The following is a 22,250-nucleotide window of genomic DNA, read 5'->3' as shown; positions in this document are numbered from 1 at the left end:
ATGGTGAAGAAGTGCCCAGAGTGCTACAGTGATGTGAAGAAGCAGCGATTAATCCAAGTTTTCTTCTGGTCATAGTCTCACCGACAGAAAGTACTTCATGTCAGCAGAAAGAAATCACTGCACTCTGGCTCTCAAGCTGAATGGAAGCAGGATGAAGGTTCATTTATATATCTCTGATCCCTGGCTCTGGATTACATGCTGTGCACAAACTCATACCATTTCTTCCTACAAAGGTGATCAAATCTGAAAGGTTTCTCTCTTCAACCACCAGCAGAAGACAAAGCAGAATATTGTCTTCTGTTGGAACTAAGAAGGTTAATTTATTCCTTATTTTAGCCAGTAAATGCTACTGTGGCCACTCTTAGGCCAAAATTTTATACCCTAGAGGCGGCTGTCATTCATGGGCCCATCAGGTAATATCAGAGCCTGGCAGAGCCCTAGCTACTGCAGTGGAACTGAGCTGGCTAAATAAGAAGGCCAGGCTACCCATCCATATTGCACTGGTGTTCCTGGAAAAAGTGATTCACATTCATTGGTGTTTGGCAGCAGCTGCTGTCTCCAATAGCAGAAAACACTGAAAGGATGTTTTTCAAAAACAAATTCCAGCGGTTGGATAGTGAGCAGAAACACTCCCTTGCATCTGCTGTGTACCCCAAAGCCTGATTCTTTCCATTGTGCTGGGATTTTTCAGAACATGCTTCTAAGAAGACTCTATTTTCTGCTCAGTACTGATATTTCTGCTGTCCCTGTATTATCTGATGTTTACTTTCCAAGAAGAAAAAGGAACTAATTAATTTAAAACTTTAAAATAAATCAAGTTAGATGGGTTAAAAAAAAATTCCTTAATACTTCCACTCTCTATGAGTAGTGGATATAAGTGGTTAACCTGAAAAACTGTATCAATTTTAAATCTTCAGTAGCTGCTGTAAATTAAACTATAAATCAAACCATTTTTGTTTTAATTGAGGTTTGGTGGTTTGGGGTTTTTTTTGTTTGGTTGGTTTGGTTTTGGGGTTTTTTTTGTTGTTGTTTTTTGGTTTGTTTTTAATTTTTACCAGATATAAAAACATTGGGTATTGAGTCCCAATGGCCCTGGGAGGAGTGAACGGAAAGGTTTATACTGTGGGATTTTTGACACTTGAATGTTTTTGTTTGACAGAAATGAGCAAAGGATTGTATTCTTACTTGCTAATTAGTTTTGGAGTTCCTGTGATGACAGAGACACTGCATATAGCAAATGTTTTCAGAATTTTCTGGGAGAATATATTCTTTAATAGTTTTAGGGGTGTTTTTTTCCTCAGCCTGTAGGTGGATTTCATACCAATGGAATTTTGGAAAATTTTATGTTAATAATTGATAACTCAAAATTGAAAAGTGAGCTGCATTTTAACAAAAATTTCAAAGGTTCTTATTTCCCCCCATTACAGAATTCAAACCCAGCGTCACTTCAAATCTCATAGTTGCTGGGAGATTGGTCCTAATTGAGAAATTTCTTTTTCCGGATTGGAATCCACTTTACACAGAAGCAACCTAGTAGTATGTGTGATGTTGTGCCTCTTGGGCATTACAGTGTTGAGTAACATGTGTGTATTCAAGTCGGGGTTCACTGTGGTCAGACTATCTGAAGAACAAGAAAAGTGGTGTTCTTAAATGGCAGTGAAACAGGAACTTTCCATACTTCATTGAACTGACAATTAGAAATTTGGGGCTAGCATATTCTGACACGTTTAAATCTGTGAATGAATTTTACCTTCTATCTATTCTTACGTATCTATTCTGTGCACTACTGACAGGGGTTTAGATTCTGAAGACAAGAATAAATAATGCCGAGAAAGCCCTAGATATTTGAAATTTAAGTGGGAAAAATTACAGAAAAAATATATGTATGTATGTGTATATACGTTGTAAAAATGAACAGAAAAAGGGTTGAAGCAATGGTGTCAAGAAGGTGGTAGCGTTAAACTCTCATCCTTCAAAAGGACTCTGAGTTTTGTAGCTTGGTGACTGTGTTATGTTTAATGATGGAAAAGCTACATTTTGCTGGACTGAAATCTAGCCAGAAACGTGGAAGAAGACAGCTTTGTTTCCCAAAAAACAAAGCAACTCCATACCTGAACCATGCTTCATTTTATTTGCTGGTCAAGTGGTTTTTTTTGTTGAGGTCGCACCTTCACAAGTTGTGCCCTGAGTGTTCTTTATCATCACTTGTTCTCTTTTGCTTTTTTTAACGAGTATAGCAACAACTATTGCATTACAGAAGTTCAAAAAAGGGGGGGGGGCGGGGGGAGCTGATGTTCTCGAGGGGGAAAGCAGATCAGGCCAATGCTGATGTTTTGCAGTTGGCAGCTTTGGGGCAATCTGAATTGTCCGTGTGGGGTAAGGCTCACAGCTGCTTCCGAGCAGGTCCCTGTGACTTCTTGTGGCTGCTCGTTTTGAATTCTTGGTGCGTTCTCTCAGCCTGGGCGAGGAGTGGAATGGGAACTCTAAGAGCTGAATGAAGGCTGGGAGTAGTGAACAGTAAAATGTTACTTAGTGGTAAGATAGTTCAGTGCCTTGTCTACTGCATGAAGTCTTTTCTTTGGGGAGAACTGCAGCTTACTGCTTATGCCACTGGAGGGAAACCACAGCACAGGACATGAGCTTTGAACATCTTCAGAGAGGCAGTGAAATGATGGTTTTGTTTAGGTTTGCCTGCTAAGAAATAATCTGCTATGGGCTGCAAATATGCTGTAAGATCCAGCAAGACTGAATGAAGCACTTAAAAGGTATGTGTGATTTGCTGGGACAAAAATTATTACACTCTTTTCCTCTTAACTAGAGTAGTTTTTTAGCTGTTCTTTGTCCTTGCCACTGGAGTTGTTTTAGGTCTGGAGACTGTTCCTACCTGGGAATGGTCTGTTGCTAGTGAGACAGGGCAGAGAACTGTGTTAAAAATATCTCGGTGCCTTCAAGAGATTCACACATTCCTTCTTCTACTCTTAAGCAGTTGGATCATCTTGCTGAAAAGATTTACTGTTATATGCCTTCACTAGCTGAACCCACCCTGACAAGCTCTGGAACGCTTCAGTGTCCCCGTCAGTGAATCTGCTATGTGCAGAGGGAATTGATTTGGAGTTGGTCTGGGTTTGTTGCTGCTTTCTGGTGGGGTGGGAGTTGCACTGTAGCAGGTCTGGAAGTCTTGGTTCCCTGCTGTCGGTGTCTCGGGCAGGACAGATGGACACTAACACATACTGGTGACGGGAGAACATCCAGTCAGCAGGAGGTTGTCCTTGTCTGTGCCTTATCCGCTCATCACTTAGTTTTAGTTTTAATAATGAACAGAACTTAATGATTCTGTCATTCCTGACCTATCTTGGAGATGTCTGCTGAAGAGTTATGCCCGTCAATTGGGAGGGGGTTGGGGAAGCAAGCTGCTGCACCCCTGACTAGTGGTGAGCAAATAGGCTTTTACACGGTATTGTCCTTCACCAAGGAGTAAACCTGAAGGAACTCCTCTTGTGGGAGAACACGATTCTGAACTTGAGGGTAGGTCTTAAGGCCTCTACTCTTGTAGATCACTTGGTGTCACTAAATAGCAGCCCCGTTACCTGTTAGGAGAGTGTTTATGCTGGGGCTTCCAGGGCACCCTTCCCTGGTTTACGGGAGACGCCTGGCAGCGATGTTATCTGACCTGCGATCAGCTCTCCAGCCTCTGCCCAGCAGCCGAGCACCGTGTCAACCACACATTCCCCGTGGCAGCTTGCTCGAGAATCACTTCTCACCAAGGACAGTGCATGCGTGTTTCCACTCCCCATCTTCCAAAGAAATGTTCAGAGGCTCGTGTGTCACCGAAGCTTTGGTGACTTTAGTATGGTCCTCCTAAATGTGTTCAGAGTGCTGCTTCCTCCCACGCCTGCCCCAGTGATAAAGCTGCTTCCAATGAACCTTGAAGAAGACGGTCTCCAGGAACCAGCTGTCAGGACATGCTGCAGATAGCAGTCTTCTGTCATCTCGAAACTACTTGAATTTACAGGAATGACAGATGGAGATCGTACATGATTTATGAAGACCAGAAAGTGAAAATAAGAATTGTTTCAGAAAAATCTATGTTGCTCTGTGTGAGTAGAGGAACTGATCCAAACTGAGTGCTCAGGGAGAGGAAAACCTATCACGGACACTCCTAGCTGATTTTGGGAAGCAAATGACACATGAGTTACGGATCATGAAGGAAGTAGATATTAATCTCTCTTTATTGCCCCTGCATTGCAGTGCTATGACTATACCTGCAATATTGTCTCCAATTTTAGTGATGTGTCATCAAAAAAAATTTTCCCACTGTTTTTCCCAAATAAAGCTGAAAGGACTTGGGAAAGAGACCAAAAATAACAAAGCAACTCTTGTGTGAGGATAGAGATTAATTGTGTCTTTGCCTGGAGAAGCAGCTACTGACGGAGAACAAGGAATTTCTTTGCTTTTTGGATTTTTCTCTAAATATTAATAAGAAACCTGATTTTGCAAGAGTAGTTTTGAAAAGCTGTGCTGCTGGACAGCCTGAAGCTCTCAGAAGTGTGAAATGATGTCCTGTGTGGGGAAGTGAAATCAGAGCCATGAGAATATGATGCTGAATTCCTTTTCTAAGCTCCCTCCACGGGTCAGAAAGTCAGTAGTGAGTTGAATTGTTGCTTTCCAGTGATCGGGCAGTGACCCTGTAAACCCATTCTGGGAGGTTCATTGGGCAAGTAAAAAAACAGACAGAAAAAAGATTAATGGGAGGTTGTTGTTCTCCCAGACTCTTATCTCCCTAGAAGGCAGAGATTGCCTGGGGAAGCCCTTTCTGTCCCATTGATGTGGTATTTCACTCTCTGAATATCAATCTGACGATTTTTTGTCTTTGTTTAATTCAGGACAAAATTAATTGACGATGCTACACTGCGGTATGGTGAGGAGCTGCGTGCTTAGAGTTTTGTGGCGTATTAGGTCCGTCCCAGCACTTCTTGTGACTAGGATACAGGACTGCCATGAGGTGCCATCCAGGAGATGCCACCTACGTTCGCTTCACATGTCTTGTGAGTTCCTCTGTCAGGTGTTCTTAGCAGGCAGCACAGGAAAGGGTGTTAATGAGGTTTGATGGTTTTCTTTCAATCAAAGCAGAATACTGAGGGAGACAGGGAAGAAATGAAGCTGTTTAGATTACTTTTGAGTAATCCTTTTATGAATGTCATGGTATTGACTGTTCATCACTTCAAACCGACTCCCAAGCTTGCAAAAGGCTGGATGACCTGATTTTTGTTGCAACTTCTTGGAAAAGTCTAGATGTGTCAGCGAGAGGGCTGATAACAGGCTAAAGAACCATGTGAAAACCATGGTAGGAAAACTGAGATCAGCTTTCTGCCTACCAGAAAAGGAAACGTGCTGCTGTTGCACTAGGGCTTCTCTAAAACGCCAGGCTGTTTTCGGCCGGCGTGACCCTCGGGCAAAAGACGTCTTGCTTAAACTTTCTGGCTGGGTAAGCTGCAGTGCAGGGCTTCGCGCTTGATTCAGACTAGGGGCGAGTTTCACCCAGAAGAAATACCCTCAAGAGGATGTGCCTCAGTCCCACGGGAGTGCTGGAGGATTAATCGATGCTTTTAATTACTGAGATGATGCATACTGACGAAGCAAAGCCCTAGCAGCCCTTAGCTCAGGGATTATGTCAAAAGGCGTTACAAATCATCAGGATTACTTTGGGGAGCTGCAAGTGACTGAGATAAACCAGCAGTAGAATTAAAATCTATTTTAGAGTGGCCTGTGAAGATCAGCCCATCACGTGTTCTGTGCAGAGCCCAAATACCTGTGGCCCCGGCTGTGCCCTCCACTTATTCAACAGCACGCTCAGACCAAAACATTGAGCCCCTTCGATTCCAGCTAGAGTCAGAGTTTTTTCTTTAACCACGATGGATAGAAACTGATCTTACTGGAAGGAGCTTTGGATTCCTTCTGACCATCGGGGTTTACTTCCAGGCAGCAGAAAACTGGGTTTGATTTTCTTTCTTTGTAAATCGTGTGTTTAGCTCTTGTAGATTTGATCTTTAACAGTGTTAAGAATAAAGTCCAAGAAATTTACCATCCACAGATCCACTGACTGACAGCTGGAGGGGAAAGGCTTATTCTGGTGTTCTGGAAGGCAAATGTTCAAATGTTAATTCTCTGTAACAATATGCAAAATAATTTGGCTGCTGCTCTTGAGGAGAAAAACCTCCACATCCTCTCACCTCCTCACTATGGCTCCTTCACGTTTCCAGAGACTGCATTTGCTTTTTTGAGTGCCTGATCTGGTTTTGACTATTTGCGAATGCCCGTCCAGAGAGTCTCTTTGAGAATGAGATGCTGCCTCCTCCTCCTCGGGGGTTGCTGGAGGATGAGGGGAGGCTGTTGGGGACGAGCTCTCCGTTCCTCATTCCTCACCCACAAGTGCCCACGCGTCTGCTCTAGGTACAGCACAGGTTGCTCCTCAGGACACCTTCTAGACAGTGTCTGGGTGTAAACAGGGTGTTCGTGCCTGGGCTGTATGCGTGGGATAATATTAACGTAAGAGATGTGACTATACACGGGGGGAACAAGTGTGAAAAGAGTATTTGGGAACACTGAGTGTTGAGACGTGAGGACATAAGGAGCCCAGTTCTCACAGAAGAAAGATACTGCTCTGTAGGATTGCAGTTCGGACCCACAGCTTGGTCATACATGTAACAACTCTAAAAATGTAAGGAACACCACAGACTGGGGTGTTGGGCCTCCCAATGCAGAACAGAGTACAAAATTTTCCAAACTAAATTTTTCTGCGATGCTGTATTTGGTGTTTGATACTCATAACTGTTCACGTGATGGGGCAGAGGACATACATGGGAATGGGAGACACTTGAGAAAAATACAGATTGTGACAGCTGCCAGAGAAGCTTATTAAGAGGATGTTGGGCTGGCTTATAAAAACAGTCTATATTCCTTGCGGACAGCTGCATTCCTGAGTGGAATTCCTTTGTTGTAGCCCAAACAATGGTGGGAAATGTGTTCAGAGCCCCAGCGTGGGGCAGACGAGTACTGCTGGTTTCCGAGGCAGCGGCTGGTGTCCTCTTCGTCAGAGGTCTTCAGAGCAGACAGCAAAGCCTGACCTGAGAGCAGCGAGGCTATAAACAGCAGTTCCATGGAAAATGACCTGTGGGAGGATATTTTAGGCCCTTCAGTGTCTCCACATGGCGATGCTTGAGAAGTTGTGCATTTTAAGCAAGTGTGTTTATGGGTTAGCTACTGTTTTCAGACTGCTCTTATATGTTTTTCTTCTGCGCAAGCAAGGCTTCGCTGGGTGATGGTTGTTATCCCTATTTTATCTTGAGAGATAGTACTGGTAGTGGTGCTTTACTGGTATAAATCCTACTAGCTGGGTTTTTTTCCTAGTCATAAGCCTGTTCAACGTGCCAAGCCAGGGATGGCAGAGCCCTGCCAGAGGCAAGGGCGTGGCTGGGGGTCCCGGGAGCTGCGAGCTGTGCCGGTGGGACAGGGCACGAGGAGTTTGTGACCCAGGAACCGGCAGCGTTTAGGTGACGGGCAGCGGCAGCAGCCCAGCGTGCAGATCACAGCACGCTCTCTTGCGCTTTTCACAGATGCAGATGGCAAGCCGTGACGTTAACAGGGGTGTAGTACAAAAATCATCAGATTTCCCCGCTGAATGCTCTGTGTGTTAGGATGTGATTTGTATGTAGGTGTGTTTTCTTCTCTTCCATTGATTGGAGAGTTTAAAAACAAGAAAAAAGCTAAACTTTTTTGTCAGCTCGCTATTTGGAATTGGTTGCAGCTTTCCCCTTCTTCTCTGCCTCACTGCACCGTTGCTGATAGGAGAGATGGTGTCAGGGAGGAAATGAAAAAGCAGGTTTTCAGGTACAGAAGACGCTGTGCTCTTCATGGGCTCGGGGGGGTGGTCTCCTGCATTTACACCAAAGACTAGGTAAATTCTGTGCTTTTTCTCCTTCCCCCTGTGACTGTGGTGGGGGGACCAGAGCAGCTACAGCTGGAATGGAGGGACAGTGAGCTCTCCACCGTGTGCCTTTCTAGCATGTAAAGCACTTTGCAGAGGTGGCCGTGGATTTTTTTACCTTCAGAGAGAACCTGGTGAGCCGGGGCAGGAGTACAAAATCTGATGTATTTAAGCAGGGGCAGAGCAGGCACTGGTAAACGCACTCCTGTGTGGCTCTGCTAAGGGCTGTACATGTAAGGCTAAATTCAGTTCCCCCTGAACTCCTTGGGGTCCAAGACTTATGGCAAAGTGTCACCTGTAAGATATTGAAATGCTGACCTGCTCAGCTGCTGGGGGCTGTTAGCCCATAAAAGTGTTTCAGTGTTACAGTTGGAGTTAGTGTCATCCCCAGTGCTCCTGAAAGGAGAGGGTTGAAGCTCTGAGCCAGCTTCAGAAATGCATTACCGGACCACTAAAAACCTGGGCTTTTTTAGCAGGGTTTGTACCCTCGTAGCGTGCGGGAGGCTGGACGGGGGTTGGCACATCTGGGGGGGTTCAACTGCGAGAGACCAGTGCTCTTCTTGCGAAGTTATTTAGCATTTACAGCCAGGGGAGGGAAGCACTCGCAGGGGCATTTCCCTGCCTTTCCCCCCCCGCCTTTGCCTCCTCGCAGGTAAAAACTCTCTCTTCCCCCCCCCATTCCCCCCCGAGAGTTTCGCTGTTTGACGTGCAAAAAGCAGGAACGGGAGGGAAAAAGGAGGTCGGGGAGGAGCGAGCGGTGGGGCTCGGCGGGGCTGGACGGGAAAGCGGAGCCGGTGCCCGCCGCGGCGGCAGCCCGGGAGGGGGCGATGGGGGGGGCGGGCGGGCCGGGATGCCGCCGGCCGCTTGCGCAAAAGGGGTCTTTCCCAGGGGCTGGGGCTTATAAAGGTGCTGCCCGGCCAGGGGAGAGGAGCGGTGCGGTGCGGTAAGGGTCGGGGATGCGGGGCAGGGTGGAGGGAGCCGCTCCCGGGGGATGGGGAGGGATGGGGGGGTGGGATGGGGAGGGAGGCCAAGGCTTCTGCTCCACCATCTCGCCCCCTTCTGCCCCCTCCTTGGCCGCAGCCGCTGCTGTGGGTCCCGCCCGGGCTTGGGGGGTGATTTTCTCCCCCCGCCCCGAGAGCTTACTCATATCGGGGCGATGGGTGCGTCAGGAGCGCGGTCGGTCGCAGCCTTCCACCGGTAAACCGGTGCTATAAGAGTCTGCTGCTGTCCCGGGCTGGGGAGAACCGGCCTCTCCCTTGGAGGAAGGGCTGTCTGAAAAGCAAAGGGGAAAACTCAGCTTTTCCTCGCAGTCCTTACCCGTTTCTCTCTTTCTCTGCTCTAAAGCCGGACAGCCGGATTGGCGCTGCTGCTGCAGAGGAGCTCTAACCCAGCTGCTGTCCTCAGAGCCAGCGCCAGCCTCTGAGGAACCCTCCCTGTCTCCCCAGGTTTGTGATCGCAGCGCTCGGAAGCCCCCGGTGCTATGTTATCCCGCCACATGCCAAATTTAAGGCATCCATCCAAGGTAATGTACCATCTGCTCTTAAGGTTGGGTCCGCGTGCTTTCAAAGGAAAGATAAACAAGACTTGGGGATTTTCCAGTCCTATACCGAGGTTCTGGGTTTCCAAAACAGTTTAGAGTCCCTATGGAGCACGCTATGTATTTGCTAGTTTGGGGAACTTCCCTTCTGTTTCCTGACCTGCAAAGTTCTTACCCCAAATGGTGGGGAACTGACTGCGGTGAAAAGAGGAGGAGGATGTGCTGGAGCTGCTTTCAGTACTGAAAGAGGGAAATAGGGTTGTGAAGGCACCACAAAGTGGGTTTGAGAAGCATCGTTTGGGAAGGACGCTTTGTCACCCGGGATGGCAAGCGGAGGGCGATGGGGAGGCACGTGGGGGACAGCGGCTGGTCCGCGGTACCACCGTTGCTTCACCCCTGGGGCTGGGGAGAGCATGAAGTGGGAAAATAACTTCTTGCATCTACAACAGTAACGAATTCTGTAACACAGCAGCCCTGTTTGCTGCTTCTGCCTCTGCGAGAGGACGAGCTAAGGGCTCTTTGTGCTGTCCTTGCTGTAGTGGATGTTTGCCCCTCTCCTCCTTTTCCTGGCTGAGCTCGACTGCAGCGCCCAGCCCACTTACCAATGGAAAGATGCTGTGACGAACGAGAAGCTCGTCTGCCAGCAGTGCCCGCCAGGGACCTTCGTGGCACAGCACTGCACCAGGGACAGACAGACGGTGTGCGAACCCTGCCCGGATTTGCACTACACGCAGTACTGGAACTACCTGGAGAAGTGCCGGTACTGTAATGTCATCTGCGAGGAGAAGCAGGTGGAGGTGCAGCAGTGCAATTCCACCCACAACCGTGTCTGTCAGTGTCAGGAGGGCTACTACTCGGAGATGGAGTTCTGCATCAGGCACTCCAAGTGCCCACCAGGCTCTGGCGTAGAGAAACTGGGTAAGTACCCTCCGGCAGGGGTCTGCATGCTCCTGAGGCTCTTGTTGCATCCCGAAATCTCCACTGGAGCTAAAAAGCACGGAGAAATACAGTGGTCAATGATTGCCCATAGCCTGACCGGCTCCCTTTTTGCTCACCAGCACAGTGCCAGCTTTGCTGGTGTGTGAAACTGCTCCTGGATTCTTTTCCAGGGAGTGGTTGGTCTGGTTTTTCCCTAGCTTTTGCTTTGAAGGCCTTTTAAATCCCCCAGCACCATGCTTCCATGGGACATGGCAGTCCTAGTTACCCGCTTCTCCTGCCACAACAGGCAGAACCTGTTGATTCATCCAGAGATTTACCCATCCCTGGCGCAGCAGCTCGCCCTGCCGGGGCTCTCGGCAGGTGGAGGGGTCTGAGGGGCTCCTGCTTCTCTGCCAGCTCCCTTCTCCTTGCAGGCAGGTAGCCAGAGCACTAATTATCTGGACTGAAACAGACTGCTAATGATGCAAGGACACATTCACCAGTATGAATGCATGTAGCTCTAGGGCTGAGTTTTGTGGTTTTTATTGAGCAATTGGGAAAGGGTGTATTCAAAACATGAAATGGCGACATGGACAGGTTCCAAAATCAGCCTTGTTTCGATTCATGAGTCTGAGACTTTGTCCCCTGGCGAGACGTAAGTCACGAAAGATTTTTAGGGGTGTTGTTTTCCCATTGTTTCCCCAGCACAAATTTGCCCGGTCCCTTAGTTGCCCCCATTTGTACACGTGCATACTTTCTAAAAATACAAATTGCCTATGAGCGGGTTTCCCTCTCACTCTCCCCTGAATCACCAAGAACTGGGCTCTGCCTGGAAACCACAGCTGGGTATAATAAAACAGCGTGGGCAGCATCAGCAAAAACAGCGTTATCTTGCTTCACGCTTCGAAGCGTGGAGGCTTTTGAAGTCCTTCCATGCACGGGACAGAAGAGCTCCAGGCTCACAGGCCAGAGGAGAAATACCTGTTGTCTTTAGCTGATGCTTATGGCTGAGGTTCGGGGTTTAATTTTTCTATAGGATGTGACTGTTATAAAATGCGGTAATGCAGCAAAAGCTGAACTAGGTCTCTAAGCAATGCAGGGAAGCCCTTTGAAAGTAAACATCAAATTTGGCCGGAGAGCTGGCTGTAGGACTGAGGAGCCGTGCGAGCAAGCTGGGGCATTTGAGGAGAAGCTCATTTTTTATTGTTGTTGTTAGTTATTTTTTATAAATGGCTTCTTGTGTGGGTTGGATGGGTCCTTCGATCTGTGTGCGGATCCTCTGGGGATGCGGGCTTTTTTTGGCTTTCCCATTTGCAAATACTGACTCGGGTGCTGGGGTCATCGGCTGGGCTAGCTAGGACTTCTGGTAAAGCCAAAGCTATGGCCTGAAGTGGGTTGCAACAAGGTAGAAACCTTGTTCTTTACTAGATATATGACGAGGAGATGAAAAGGGGTGTGAAATTTGCTGCCATCAGGGCCATTCCCTCTTCTCCCAGGGAACGTGCAAGACACCCTGGTGCAATCTCACTCACGTGGCACCGTCCCTGTGAAACGGCGGTGGGTCTGGCCCGGAGCCTGGGTGGGAAACTGCAGCGCTGCAGAAGCGAGCAGAGCTTTCACCTTCTCGGCAACTTTTACTTTCACTTGGCCAGGAGCCTCCTGACTCTGCTGTGAATCAAAGGGCTGGTTTGGCACTTAGCTTACCCATCGTCCCAGCTGGTGTCTGCCGCCCAGGACGCAGCCCTTTTCAGTAACAGATGAGATCTCCTCTTGTGGCTGGAGGCTGGTGACAATTTATCAGCACGTGCCAAATGCTTTGGCCTGGGAGATGACCGGGGAACTGCTGTTTGCCCTACAAGAGGACACGAGATGCCCAGGGGAGCTGCAAGCAATGATCATTTCCAAAACGTCACCCTCGTGCTCGAATGGTGTCTGGCACTCTTTGCTCTGCCGGCATGGTCCCCAGCTCCTGCCCCTCTCCTTTGCCAGCTTATCACCCCGGGCTAAGGGTCCCCTTGCCTCCCCATGTGCAGGTACCCCCTTCGAGAACACCCAGTGCCGCGCCTGCCCTCGCGGCTTCTTCTCTTCCTCCAACTCCAGCACCAAACCGTGCCAGCCGCACCAAGACTGCGAGCAGCAGGGGAAGGTGACCAACGTGCAGGGCAACCAGTACCACGACACCCTCTGCACCTCCTGCAGACTGGGGAGAAGCAACAGCACGCAGGGACCAGGTGAGCTGCCGTGGCTCTGTGGGCTGGCGGGGGGATGCTGGGACCACGAGGCTGCCGGGGCAAGAGTGAACTTTCTGGTGACTTTTTCCTAATTAGATGGAAAATGAGGTGAAGCGGCTTGTAAAAGTAGGAAGTGATCTGTAATTATTAGTAATTATGGATAAAATATAGACTGTCTGCCTTTCTTCCCCTCCAGGGTCGGTCCCATAGGGCAAAGGCAGGGTGCACGGCTTAAGCAACAGCCTCTGCTCAGCCAGAGCCCGTGCAGGCTCCTTGCTTAGCGAGAACAAAGAGCTGGCAGTGAAATCCTGCCCGTTCTTACCAAGGACTGTGATAAGTGGGGTTGTGGGACACGAGGCCAGTTTTGGCAGCTGTTCGGCTGTGCCTGATTGATAGCTCGCGGTGATAACTGGTGCCTGGCGGTCACGTAAACAGACGCGGTGTGAAGGGCTGTGCCACCCAGCTCGGGTCCTGGCGTGCCTCCTGCGCTCACTTCTCCCGGGCTTTCAGCCTGTTTTCCGGGAAGCTTTTGTTGTGGCCGCAACCTTGTCTCGTGCAGGTTAAATGGAGCAGAGTCCATGGTTCGTTGGAGCTGAGCGTAGGGTGGCTTTTGACCTGTTAGGTGAAAAAGTAGAGACGTGGTGTCAACTGTGTCACCGCGATGGTGCAAATGTAGCGCTGAGCCTCAGCGGAGGCTGAAGGTTGGGCAGGAGCCACCAGCGGGCACGGATCATAGAATACCAGGTTGGAAGGGGTCTCAAGGATCATCTGGTCCGACCTTTCTTGGCAAAAGCAGAGGGCAAAGGAGTGGAGGAGAGCAATGGGCTGGCTCTGGGGGTGCTTTGTAACAGGCACCCCATCAAGTTAGGGCATGAGAAAGGGACTGAAAACCATCTCAAGGGCCTGATGTCAGTCAAGGTGAGGCAGGCAGCTGTTTCAAACCACCCGCTCTGCCCTGAGCATCCAGCCAAGATACATGGGAGACAAATTCAACGTGACTGATCTGGGTGGCAGTGAACCTGCACTCTCAAACTTAAAAAAAAAAAAAAAAAAAAAAATCAGTCATAGAGCTATAGAACAGCCCAGGCTGGAAGGGACTTTGAAAGTTCATCTGGTCCAACCTTTCAAGGGAAAGGGAGCCTGGATAAGAATATCCAGCACCACGTCCAGCCACATCCTGAAACCTCCAGCGATGGGGACTCCACCGCATCCTTGCAGAGGTTTTTCCAGTATAAAAAAAAAGTCTTTCTTCCATCAAGATAAAGCTTGATAGAAGAGCTTCAAAGAAATCTTTTCCTCCGCGGTGACGGAGCAAGGAGACTGTCAGCAGCACGCGAGAGAAACTCTTGCCTTTCCATATCCTCTCCTGGCACTGCCAACGCAGGGCATTTCTCCTTATGAAGCCTGACTCATGCCACGAGCTTCTTGCCAGTAGCGTGATCCCGCCGGAGAGAGGAGATGGAAAACTCTGTCATCAGCGGGACTCAGTCCCGGGGATAGGGTGGGTGGTCAGGTGAGGGCTGCGTCAGCAGCACGTGTGCTGCCGCTTGTTAGGCAATGGCACCCACGGCCAGACCAGCCTTTCAGCTATTTATAGAGCTAGAGGAGGCCCGTGAGCAATGGGAACTGAGGAGTATTTTTAACTCTGGTTCATCATGATTTCACTCTGGAGGCGCACGGGCACCTGCCTTCCTCCCTGCTGCAACGGCAGTTGCCGGAGCAATTCAATATAAACCCTGGGTTTGCAGGAGAGGCAGAGTCTGGGCAAGGGAGCTCGACCCACCCCACTATCACCAGCGAAACCGTCCTTAGTTTACGATGGCACAAAACTGGCTAGTCTCTCCCTGATTGAGTAAACATTTGTCTTCGGTCTCTTGAAAGTTCGTTCTGATTTTGTTCCTTACACTGGACAAGCTCCAGTGGTGCTTTAGCCAGCTGGGACTGGGTATGTCCAAAAGCCCCAATCTGGGCTGCACTTGGGGCTGGTCCTGTCCCAAGATGTAAAAAATCTGCATGGGAGAATAGAAACTTTCAGGAAAAATAACTTGTGTAAATACTTACTGCAGTTACTTCAGATTCCTCTGGAGTTTCACTCTTCCCCTATTCCATGGCAGAGAGGAGCATGGAAAAGGTATATTTACTTTTTTCAGAATTACAGGAACTTTTACACAATGTTTTCTAACTGGCCTGTATATGATGGGCTGCTGCTGGGAAATCCAGCCTATGGCGAGGGCTGGGCTCAGCCTTCCAGGACAATTAGCTAGCAGAGATGGGCCTTGGCCAGTTAATGATGCAGTATTTGGTGCTTTTCTCCTTCTTCCTTCTAACCTCATTTTTTCTACTTGCAAAATGCTTATTCTGACCTGCATGTTCCACCACCCACGTGCCAGCAGCACGAGCCGGCTGCCCTCCCTCTTGCCCCTTTGACTTAGGCAAAGGATGACCCTGCTGCAAGCCAGATGCTGCCGCATCCTCGGGCAGGGACCCGTGCTCTGCCTGGGCACCCGCGTGCGTGGGCAGAGGCGGGCAGGCGGTCCCCAGCTCGTGTTCATGGATGTAGGTGGTCGTGTGAGCTAAAATACCCTCTCGAATCTGGAAGATGGGTTGTGAGACTCAGATGTCCTGGTAGGGCTCACTGGGCTGGGACCCCTGGTCCGAGCCGCGGCTGGAGAGCGGAGCCCAGGTGAGGACAACGTCACAGAATCATAGAATGGTTTGGGTTAGAAGGGACCTTTCAAGGTCAACTAATCCAACCCCCCCCAGCCGTGAGCAGGGACAGCTTCCACTAGATCAGGTTGCTCAGAGCCCCGTCCAACCTGCCCTCGAATGTTTCCAGGGTTGGGGCATCAGCCATCTCTCTGGGCAGATGTCCCACCGAGAGGCTCGGTAGGGCTGTGACCTGCTCTCCCCGTGTCCCACAGTCCCCTTCCCTCTAACCTCCGGGCGTTTTTCTCCCACCAGCTCTAGGAGACGACGACTGCGAGCAAGCCATGATAGACTTTGTGGCGTACCAGAACATCCCCATCAGAAAGCTGAAGCGCCTGCAGCAAATCCTGGAGGGTTCACAGAGGAAGCAGGCGCTGGGGACCAAGGCAGCCATGCAGGAGAAGTTCAGGGCTTTCCTCATCCGCCTCAAAGAGGGGCACTACGAGGTCACCAAGGAGCTGCTGGACGCGCTGCGAGCTGCCAAGCTACACTCCGTCGAGGAGAAGGTCCGCGAGCGCTTCCTCCTGTCCTGAGAACACGAACTGAACTTTACGGGTGGTTTTTGGTTTGATTTTTCTTCTGTGGCTTCGTTAATTTATTACTCTTCCCAAACCTAACTTGAAATGCAGCGCTAGAGATGAGTGATGGGTCAGAATTAAACCATGCTATGGCAGCAGCAGCGGGTCCCGCTCTGCGTGCGGCTGCAACGCTGCTTCCAGGATGGGATGCTGTGAGCGGCAACTTCCCTGCGCCCGCAGCCGGTGCAGCTCCCGGGGGCTCCCCGGGTGCTGGCCCCCGATTTTTCCAGCACTCAGCAAACGTCAATATTTTATCAGAAGAGAAACATGCGGCCAGGGTTGTTTTTTCTGGGGAAGAACCCAGCTCCCCCTCTTTAGAAAACTGGCTTTGTTTTAAACTGTGTGGTTTTTTTTTTTGTTGGGGTGTTTTTTCAGGTATTTAACAGTATTCCCTACAGAGGATTCACTTGCATTTGTTTGTCATGCTTTGTTTTGAGAAAGGAGTTTAGTGCTGGGACTGCTCTCAGTCTCAGTACCAGTAACTGCTGTCACTGGTACAGCCAGCTTTAAATTTATTTCTAAACTACCTGGTTTTATACTGTGTGTGAGATGTTTTCTAAAGAAACCAAAGAAGTTATTTTATTATACAATTCTCTGTCACCAGAGTTCTTTCCTAGTCTTATTTGGAGGAGAGAGGTGGTGTTGCGAGTCCCAGACCATCCTCTTCTGACTCCGCTTACCCTTGCTTGCTTTTTGCCCGTGCTTCACCCCGAGATCACACGACATCAGCCATCCACATGACACAACAGCCCCCCAAAACGAGCCTCTGTGAGCCACAGCAAGGCTGCACATGGGATATAGCCTGTCTGCATTGGGATTTGCCTCCGGTGCGGCCAGGGTGAAGCTCATGTCCCTTGGGTCAACCCAGCCTTGTCACCTTGAGCCCCAGGTCTGTCCCCAGAGTCAACCAGACCCTGTGGCGTGCAAAGAGGCACTTAATCAGTCAAGAGCTGTGTCTTGGGGCATTTGTGCTGACTGCAGGCGGGTGGTTTTTTTTTTTAGCTTTGCAGATGTCACTTAGGGAAGTCAACAAGGATGACCCTCTCAGGCATCTTTCAGCCTGTAGCAATGATGACACACAGCCTACATGTTCTGCCTTGAATGAGTTTGACTTTTTTATAGCTCTTTTTTAGCTGAGTTGTTGCCAGGAATAGTTTGTGGTTCAAAAGACGAATATTTTCCTGCAGCTAGGAGCTGTTAAAAGCACTCTGAAACATGTGCTATGTGAAAGCGTCCCCACACTTCCCCCACGGGCGGAAGGCTGACATAACCCAGCACACGAGGGGATTTTAACCTCCCCTTGCTGTCTGCAGACACGTCCTGGGCTCTTCCTGCTGCAACAACAAGTTTTTCACCCATGGCAGGCTGGATGAACGGGGCTGGTGCTGGGGGCAGCGCTTGCTTTTTTGCGGCTCCTCGTAGCTCCGGAGTCCCTGGGTGTCTGCTCGCATCTGCTTGGTGATGCAGACTTGCAGCTGGGGATCCCAGACTTGCAACTGAGGATCCCAGACTTGCAGCTGGGGATCCCAGGCTTGCAACCAGCTCACCCTGGTTTTGGGCTCTGGGGATGAAGAAGTTCAGTGATCCTGACATTGCCCTGGGTCAGTTCAGCCAGAGACAAAGAGAAGCAAACGGCTGAAAAGCAGCAGAGGGGACCCCTCGCTCGCACCGCTGCATTGAGCCAGGACTGATCCTGGCAATCCCCTCGCAGCTTTGTCGAGCCTGGCCTCGAAATCCTACAAAAGAGGCTGTGCAAGGGACCGTAGCTCCCCTTTCCAATGCTCAGTTACCACCACGTCTAATCTCTGCCCTGCTGAGCTGCTTTATTCCAGTGGGCTGCAGCTCAGTCCCCAAGCGTGACTTACTCCGAGTCCCTCGGCAGTAGCGAAGTGCCGACGGCACGGTCCAAGAGCAGCTCGGGCAGGAGACGAGGAGGGTTTCCATCAGAGTCCTGTGAGAAATGAAGCACTGCTGCAGCGCGGTGCTTTTCTCTGAGGCAGAGGGCAAGGCAGGACACCTGGCGCTGACGGGTTGAAGGCTGGAGCAGCCAGAGACTCCGGCATTGGCCACAGCTCCTCGAGGGATTCCTGTCCTGCTGCATTGCAGTTAGTCCTGACTCAGCACTAAGTATTCAGTGTCCTTGGTTTAACAGAAAACAGGAGTTAGAGGGTTGTTAGTGTAGGAACTGCCTCTGGTTCTTTGTCCACACCACCCTCGCTTCTTCAAATATGTATTTACCATGAGAGATGGGGGGGGTGAGGGAGAGAAAATGAGAATATTATTGGTGAGAAGCTGGTAATCATTATCTTGGACGCTGGTTTAGTTGGGCAATTTTTCCAGAAAAAGTGGTGCCTTTTCTGCATGCTTTTTAGGATACAAGACCTCAGTCCTGAGATGGAAGTGCCCATGGGGCACTGTGGCTGAGCTCAGTGTCTTGGGACACCTCGTGTTGTCCTTGGAGCTTGTTGCCCTTCTCACCAACAAGGCAAAATCCGGGGTGCGGGTTGGAGGCTTCCCTCCGCTGGCAGCCAGCTCAGGTCCCCGGGCTCCCGGTTTAGGTCCCACCGCTGTGACTCCGAGGGGTCAAACACCCTTACGTGTAGGTGGTGCAGGAGAGAGGAGAGCCGCACGGCTTCCTCCCATCCTCTTCTCCCGAGAAATGTTGCCTTGCTGAGCGCCCGTGGCCCTCCCAGCACTGAGCATGGGTCCACCACGTCTGACCCCCCCGGGAGGGGAGACGATGGGCGTCCTGTCACCCGTGTGCCGTGCCAGATTGCAGTGGGGGGGCTGCAGACCTCGGCTTGCTGGAGCAGGAGAGGATGGTCGAATAACTGGGGATCGCCCAGCTCATGTCGGATGGGCTCTGCGCTGTCGGGTTCCTTCGGCCATCGGTCAGCCAGCGCAACCAGGACCGAGGGTCTGGGGAAGGCAGGTGATGCCCCACGCCATCCGGCAGCTCCCCAGCACGACTTGCTCTTCCAAGGTACCTCGTGAGCACCCACGTGTTATTTTGCTCTGCCGAGGTGGTTTTGACCTGCCGGTGGCTCGCGCTGTGTTTGGGTGTTGGTGTCTTACAACCCAGCACGGGCAGGTTGGAGCGTCCCTTTGGGAGCTTTCCAGGCAGGTAACGGTTTGGGCACCGGTGCCGTTTGCAGGCGGTTTATCGGCAGTGCTAGACCTCTCCCCAGCTCTCCCTGCTGCTGTAGTCCGCAGTCTTCCCCGAGCCGGGTCCCCTTGTGCCAAGTTAGTTGGAATTTCTGCAGAGTGAAGTTTCTCCTCACACGGGCTCACAGATAATGTGACAGTGGGGAACTGGGGGATTGATGGTAAGTTTAATTAGTTGAAAAGGTGAAATAACTGAAGAGTATGAAAACCCCATTTGGTTTTCACTGAAGTTTCCAAAGCCCAGAGAGAGAAGAGGAACAGTTGGCACATGAGCTTTTTCCTGATCATTTAAATGACTGCTTTCCTTATAAGCTGCGGCTAAGGACAAGTACACGGTAACATTTAAAGATGGATGTAACTCCCTCCTAGGAATGACTCAGATATTTAGTCCACAGAAGACAATTTCCCCAAACACTATGAACACTACATAAAAACCCCAAGTCCACACTGTTCTCCGAGTCAGGCTTCCCTATCACCATATGGCTATTAAATACTTAAAACGAAAAAAAAAAACCCACAAACCCACCAGTTTAAATAAACTGCTGAGGCACGGCCACGTGTTATGGCTGTGCCACGGGCTGACTCCGATGCCTCTCGCTGCGGCGAGGTGTGGCAATGACTCAGGGTGGCAGCGGCTCCTCAAACCCACGAAACCGCCGTCGGCAGGAGCCGACTTGCTCGCTGCGAGAGCGGTTCGGACACGTTTACGCTTTAACGCAACGAGGGCACCATGTGCTCTGGCCCAGCGCTGGAGGGTTTGAAACAGGGTTAGGTGAATGATTAACGTTAGTTTAAGGAGTCAGTGGGAGTTTTTCTAGTGAGGTCATACGTAGCTGGCTCACGCCTTGACGTCGCAAGCGCGGAGAGCCGGGATTGCTAGAGGAAACCGAGGGGGAATTTTCTGAGGGGTGCAGAGGGGATGTGACCAGTGCAGACTTGTAGTCCTGCTTGTCGAAACAGACTCCAGCCACCCTTGGCCCTGGGGTGGCAACCGAGTCACAAGACAGGTAAAGTCACTCTTCTGCCTGCAGATTTCCCCATGTTTTTGTTTTGCTAGAGATGATTCTTCGCTCTCTGCCCTCCCGTGTCGCTCAGCGGTTGACGGTGGCCTGAGCCCTGCAGACCCTGTGGGAGAGGACTCGGGAAGTGCTAACACAGACCGAACTCGTTTGAATTTGCCCATCACTATTCCAAAGAGGTGCCGGTTGATCTTCTTTTGAAGCGTGCATCTTTTTTTTCTTCTGATTGTAGGGTGCCCTGTGTTGCGTGCCCAGGCTTTCCCTGCTGCGACTCGTCCCTCGCTGCTGCGTGTGCTTTTTCTGCAGCGACCCGACGATGGGACCGAGCTCCTGCTGCAGGTGGAGAGTGCCGGCCGTGCCGGGGAAGCAGAGGTGAGACTGACGAAGTCAATCGTGTCCAAGAGCAGGAGCAGAGAGATAGCTGAAGCGTGCAGGGCAAACCAACCTGTGCTCAGCTCAGGGGGTACCTGAACTGGGGTACCAGAGAATGTGACCTGAGAGGGGACCCCTGACTCAGGACAAAGCCATTGCCACCTGGTATCGCAGCGCTGGTGGTGCTGCCGGGCCAGACCCAGACCTCGCTCACCCTGCTATTACTTTCCAGTCCTCCTTTGCTGCAGCTCTTCGTACGCATTTCTTTCTGCCTGAACCTCCCGTGGCTTTCAGGGGGTGAAGTCTCAAAACAAGCAGGAGAAGCAGAAGAAGTTGCATCCCTGTTTTTTGCAGAAAACAGTTACTGAGGTGCGCTGACCTGCTCCAACGCTGGCTGCACCGGGGCGTTGAGCTCGGCCGCTCTGCCTGCAGCAGGTCTCCTCTCGCAGCACCACGGCCGGGCTCCAGTACCGCCAGCCTCGGCCACACGTGTGGGACCGGTGAGGTGCTCTTCTCCCACGGGGTCTCACTTCATTCCCCTGCCCTCGTTACTTCCCCTCCTCAGTTTATAATTTCTGTTCCCTTCTGTGTTCGAGGAGCTGCCTGAGAGTGGGATGTCTCAAAGAGCAAGCAAGAGGCGGCACAGCGGATGGGACCCGTTCCCAGCCTGGGCCGGTCGGACACAGGGGAACCGAGAGGTGAGGACCAGGCAGCCCCGCGGCGGGTTGGTGTCGGTTCGGCATCGGTTCGGCATGCCAGGGTAGGAGATGGACCGAGGGCTCTTGGGTGAGCGTGGCTCATAAACATTGATCTGCAGCTGGCCAGAGCTGGGTGAAACTCTGCCTCCTAATCTCTTCTCCTCGTATTTCTTTTAATGACATGAGAATTTTTGCCTTGCGCCGACCAAAACCAGACTCTGGCAAATCCTTTTAATGAAAATATGAAAACCTCAATGAAAAACAGTAATGAAAAGACAACAGTTTGGTTTGTCAGTATTATTCCTATTAAAGAAACTCAAACACTTTGGCAGCCCGATGACCCTACGAGTGTTGCCGAAGGGTCCCCACTTCAGAGCCGTGTCCGGTCTCAGGGTGCTGGAGGGTCGCTGCCCCCCACTCCTTCCCTCACTGCCCAGCTGCCTGCGTGGGTCCCCAAAGGGCCCTTCTTCCCCCCTTGTAAAACATGATGAGCTTTCTAGGGTCCACATTTCAAAGGTGTTTGGAGGTCTTTGCAGTAAGCATGTGCCAATAAAGCAAATTATTGCTGCCTGCTGCTGAGTAAGGCGAGAACAGGGGACAGTGCCTTTCATCCACGATCTCCCTAAGTAGATTCAGTTATTTAGTACCCAGAAGACTTGTTCAGACAGTGCTGTAGCACTGAGTCAATAGTTAAAAAGGGACCTAAAGAAATACTAGCATGAAATTGTCTTTTTTAACAAAACCTTGGATCTGGTTTCTTGTGGCGGTTACAGAGCACAACACTAGTTTTCACTTATATTTCCAGTGTTTGCTTCCAAGTAAGTGTTGGGAGGAGACCAGTTATCCTTTACAGAAAAGCTTGCTTTTGCTCTGAGAGGCTTAAAAGGTCACTTACAGGAATTCATCCAGTAACTAGGGTCACAACTGAAGCATGTTTCTTCTATTTGTTCAGCCCTTGTTTGGTTCCCCCAAATTTGCTCCCAAGGTACTTAGCCTATAATGCTTAGGTCTGGGCACTGCCTCCTCTTAGCTTGAACAAAAT

General features: G+C 50.4%; 2 protein-coding genes across 7 annotated transcripts in view; both read left to right on the top strand.

Moving 5' to 3' along the window:
• Window positions 1-1,940, top strand: part of RTEL1 (regulator of telomere elongation helicase 1) — a 53,190-nt gene extending 51,250 nt beyond the window's left edge. For 2 of the 4 annotated variants that reach the window (XR_012649132.1, XM_075021663.1), the window contains one exon: window positions 1-1,940. Coding sequence is in view for 3 of the 4 variants with exons in the window: in XM_075021663.1 (XP_074877764.1) it covers window positions 1-7 (7 nt within the window). In the remaining variant the exon portion in view is untranslated. The other 2 variants (XM_075021636.1, XM_075021645.1) reach the window with 1 other exon arrangement.
• Window positions 1,941-8,833: 6,893 nt separating this feature from the next.
• TNFRSF6B (TNF receptor superfamily member 6b) lies at window positions 8,834-16,480 on the top strand. 3 transcript variants are annotated; one of them, XM_075021584.1, is made up of 5 exons: window positions 8,834-8,927; window positions 9,329-9,506; window positions 10,061-10,439; window positions 12,473-12,670; window positions 15,632-16,480. In XM_075021584.1, exons 2-5 carry the CDS (start codon window positions 9,465-9,467, stop codon window positions 15,907-15,909), a joined length of 897 nt encoding a protein of 298 aa, XP_074877685.1. In that variant the 5' UTR covers window positions 8,834-8,927; window positions 9,329-9,464; the 3' UTR covers window positions 15,910-16,480. The 3 variants fall into 3 exon arrangements, with proteins under 3 accessions (XP_074877685.1, XP_074877695.1, XP_074877676.1); XM_075021594.1 differs by having other exon boundaries at window positions 8,899-8,927; window positions 9,430-9,506; XM_075021575.1 differs by lacking the exon at window positions 8,834-8,927 and having other exon boundaries at window positions 9,022-9,506.
• Window positions 16,481-22,250: the final 5,770 nt, after the last annotated feature.

This window comes from Buteo buteo, chromosome 2 (genome assembly GCF_964188355.1).
Source record: "Buteo buteo chromosome 2, bButBut1.hap1.1, whole genome shotgun sequence".
NCBI lineage: Eukaryota > Metazoa > Chordata > Aves > Accipitriformes > Accipitridae > Buteo > Buteo buteo.
Note: the sequence above shows the minus strand (reverse complement) of the source record. Positions and strands in the feature narration are given on the sequence as shown.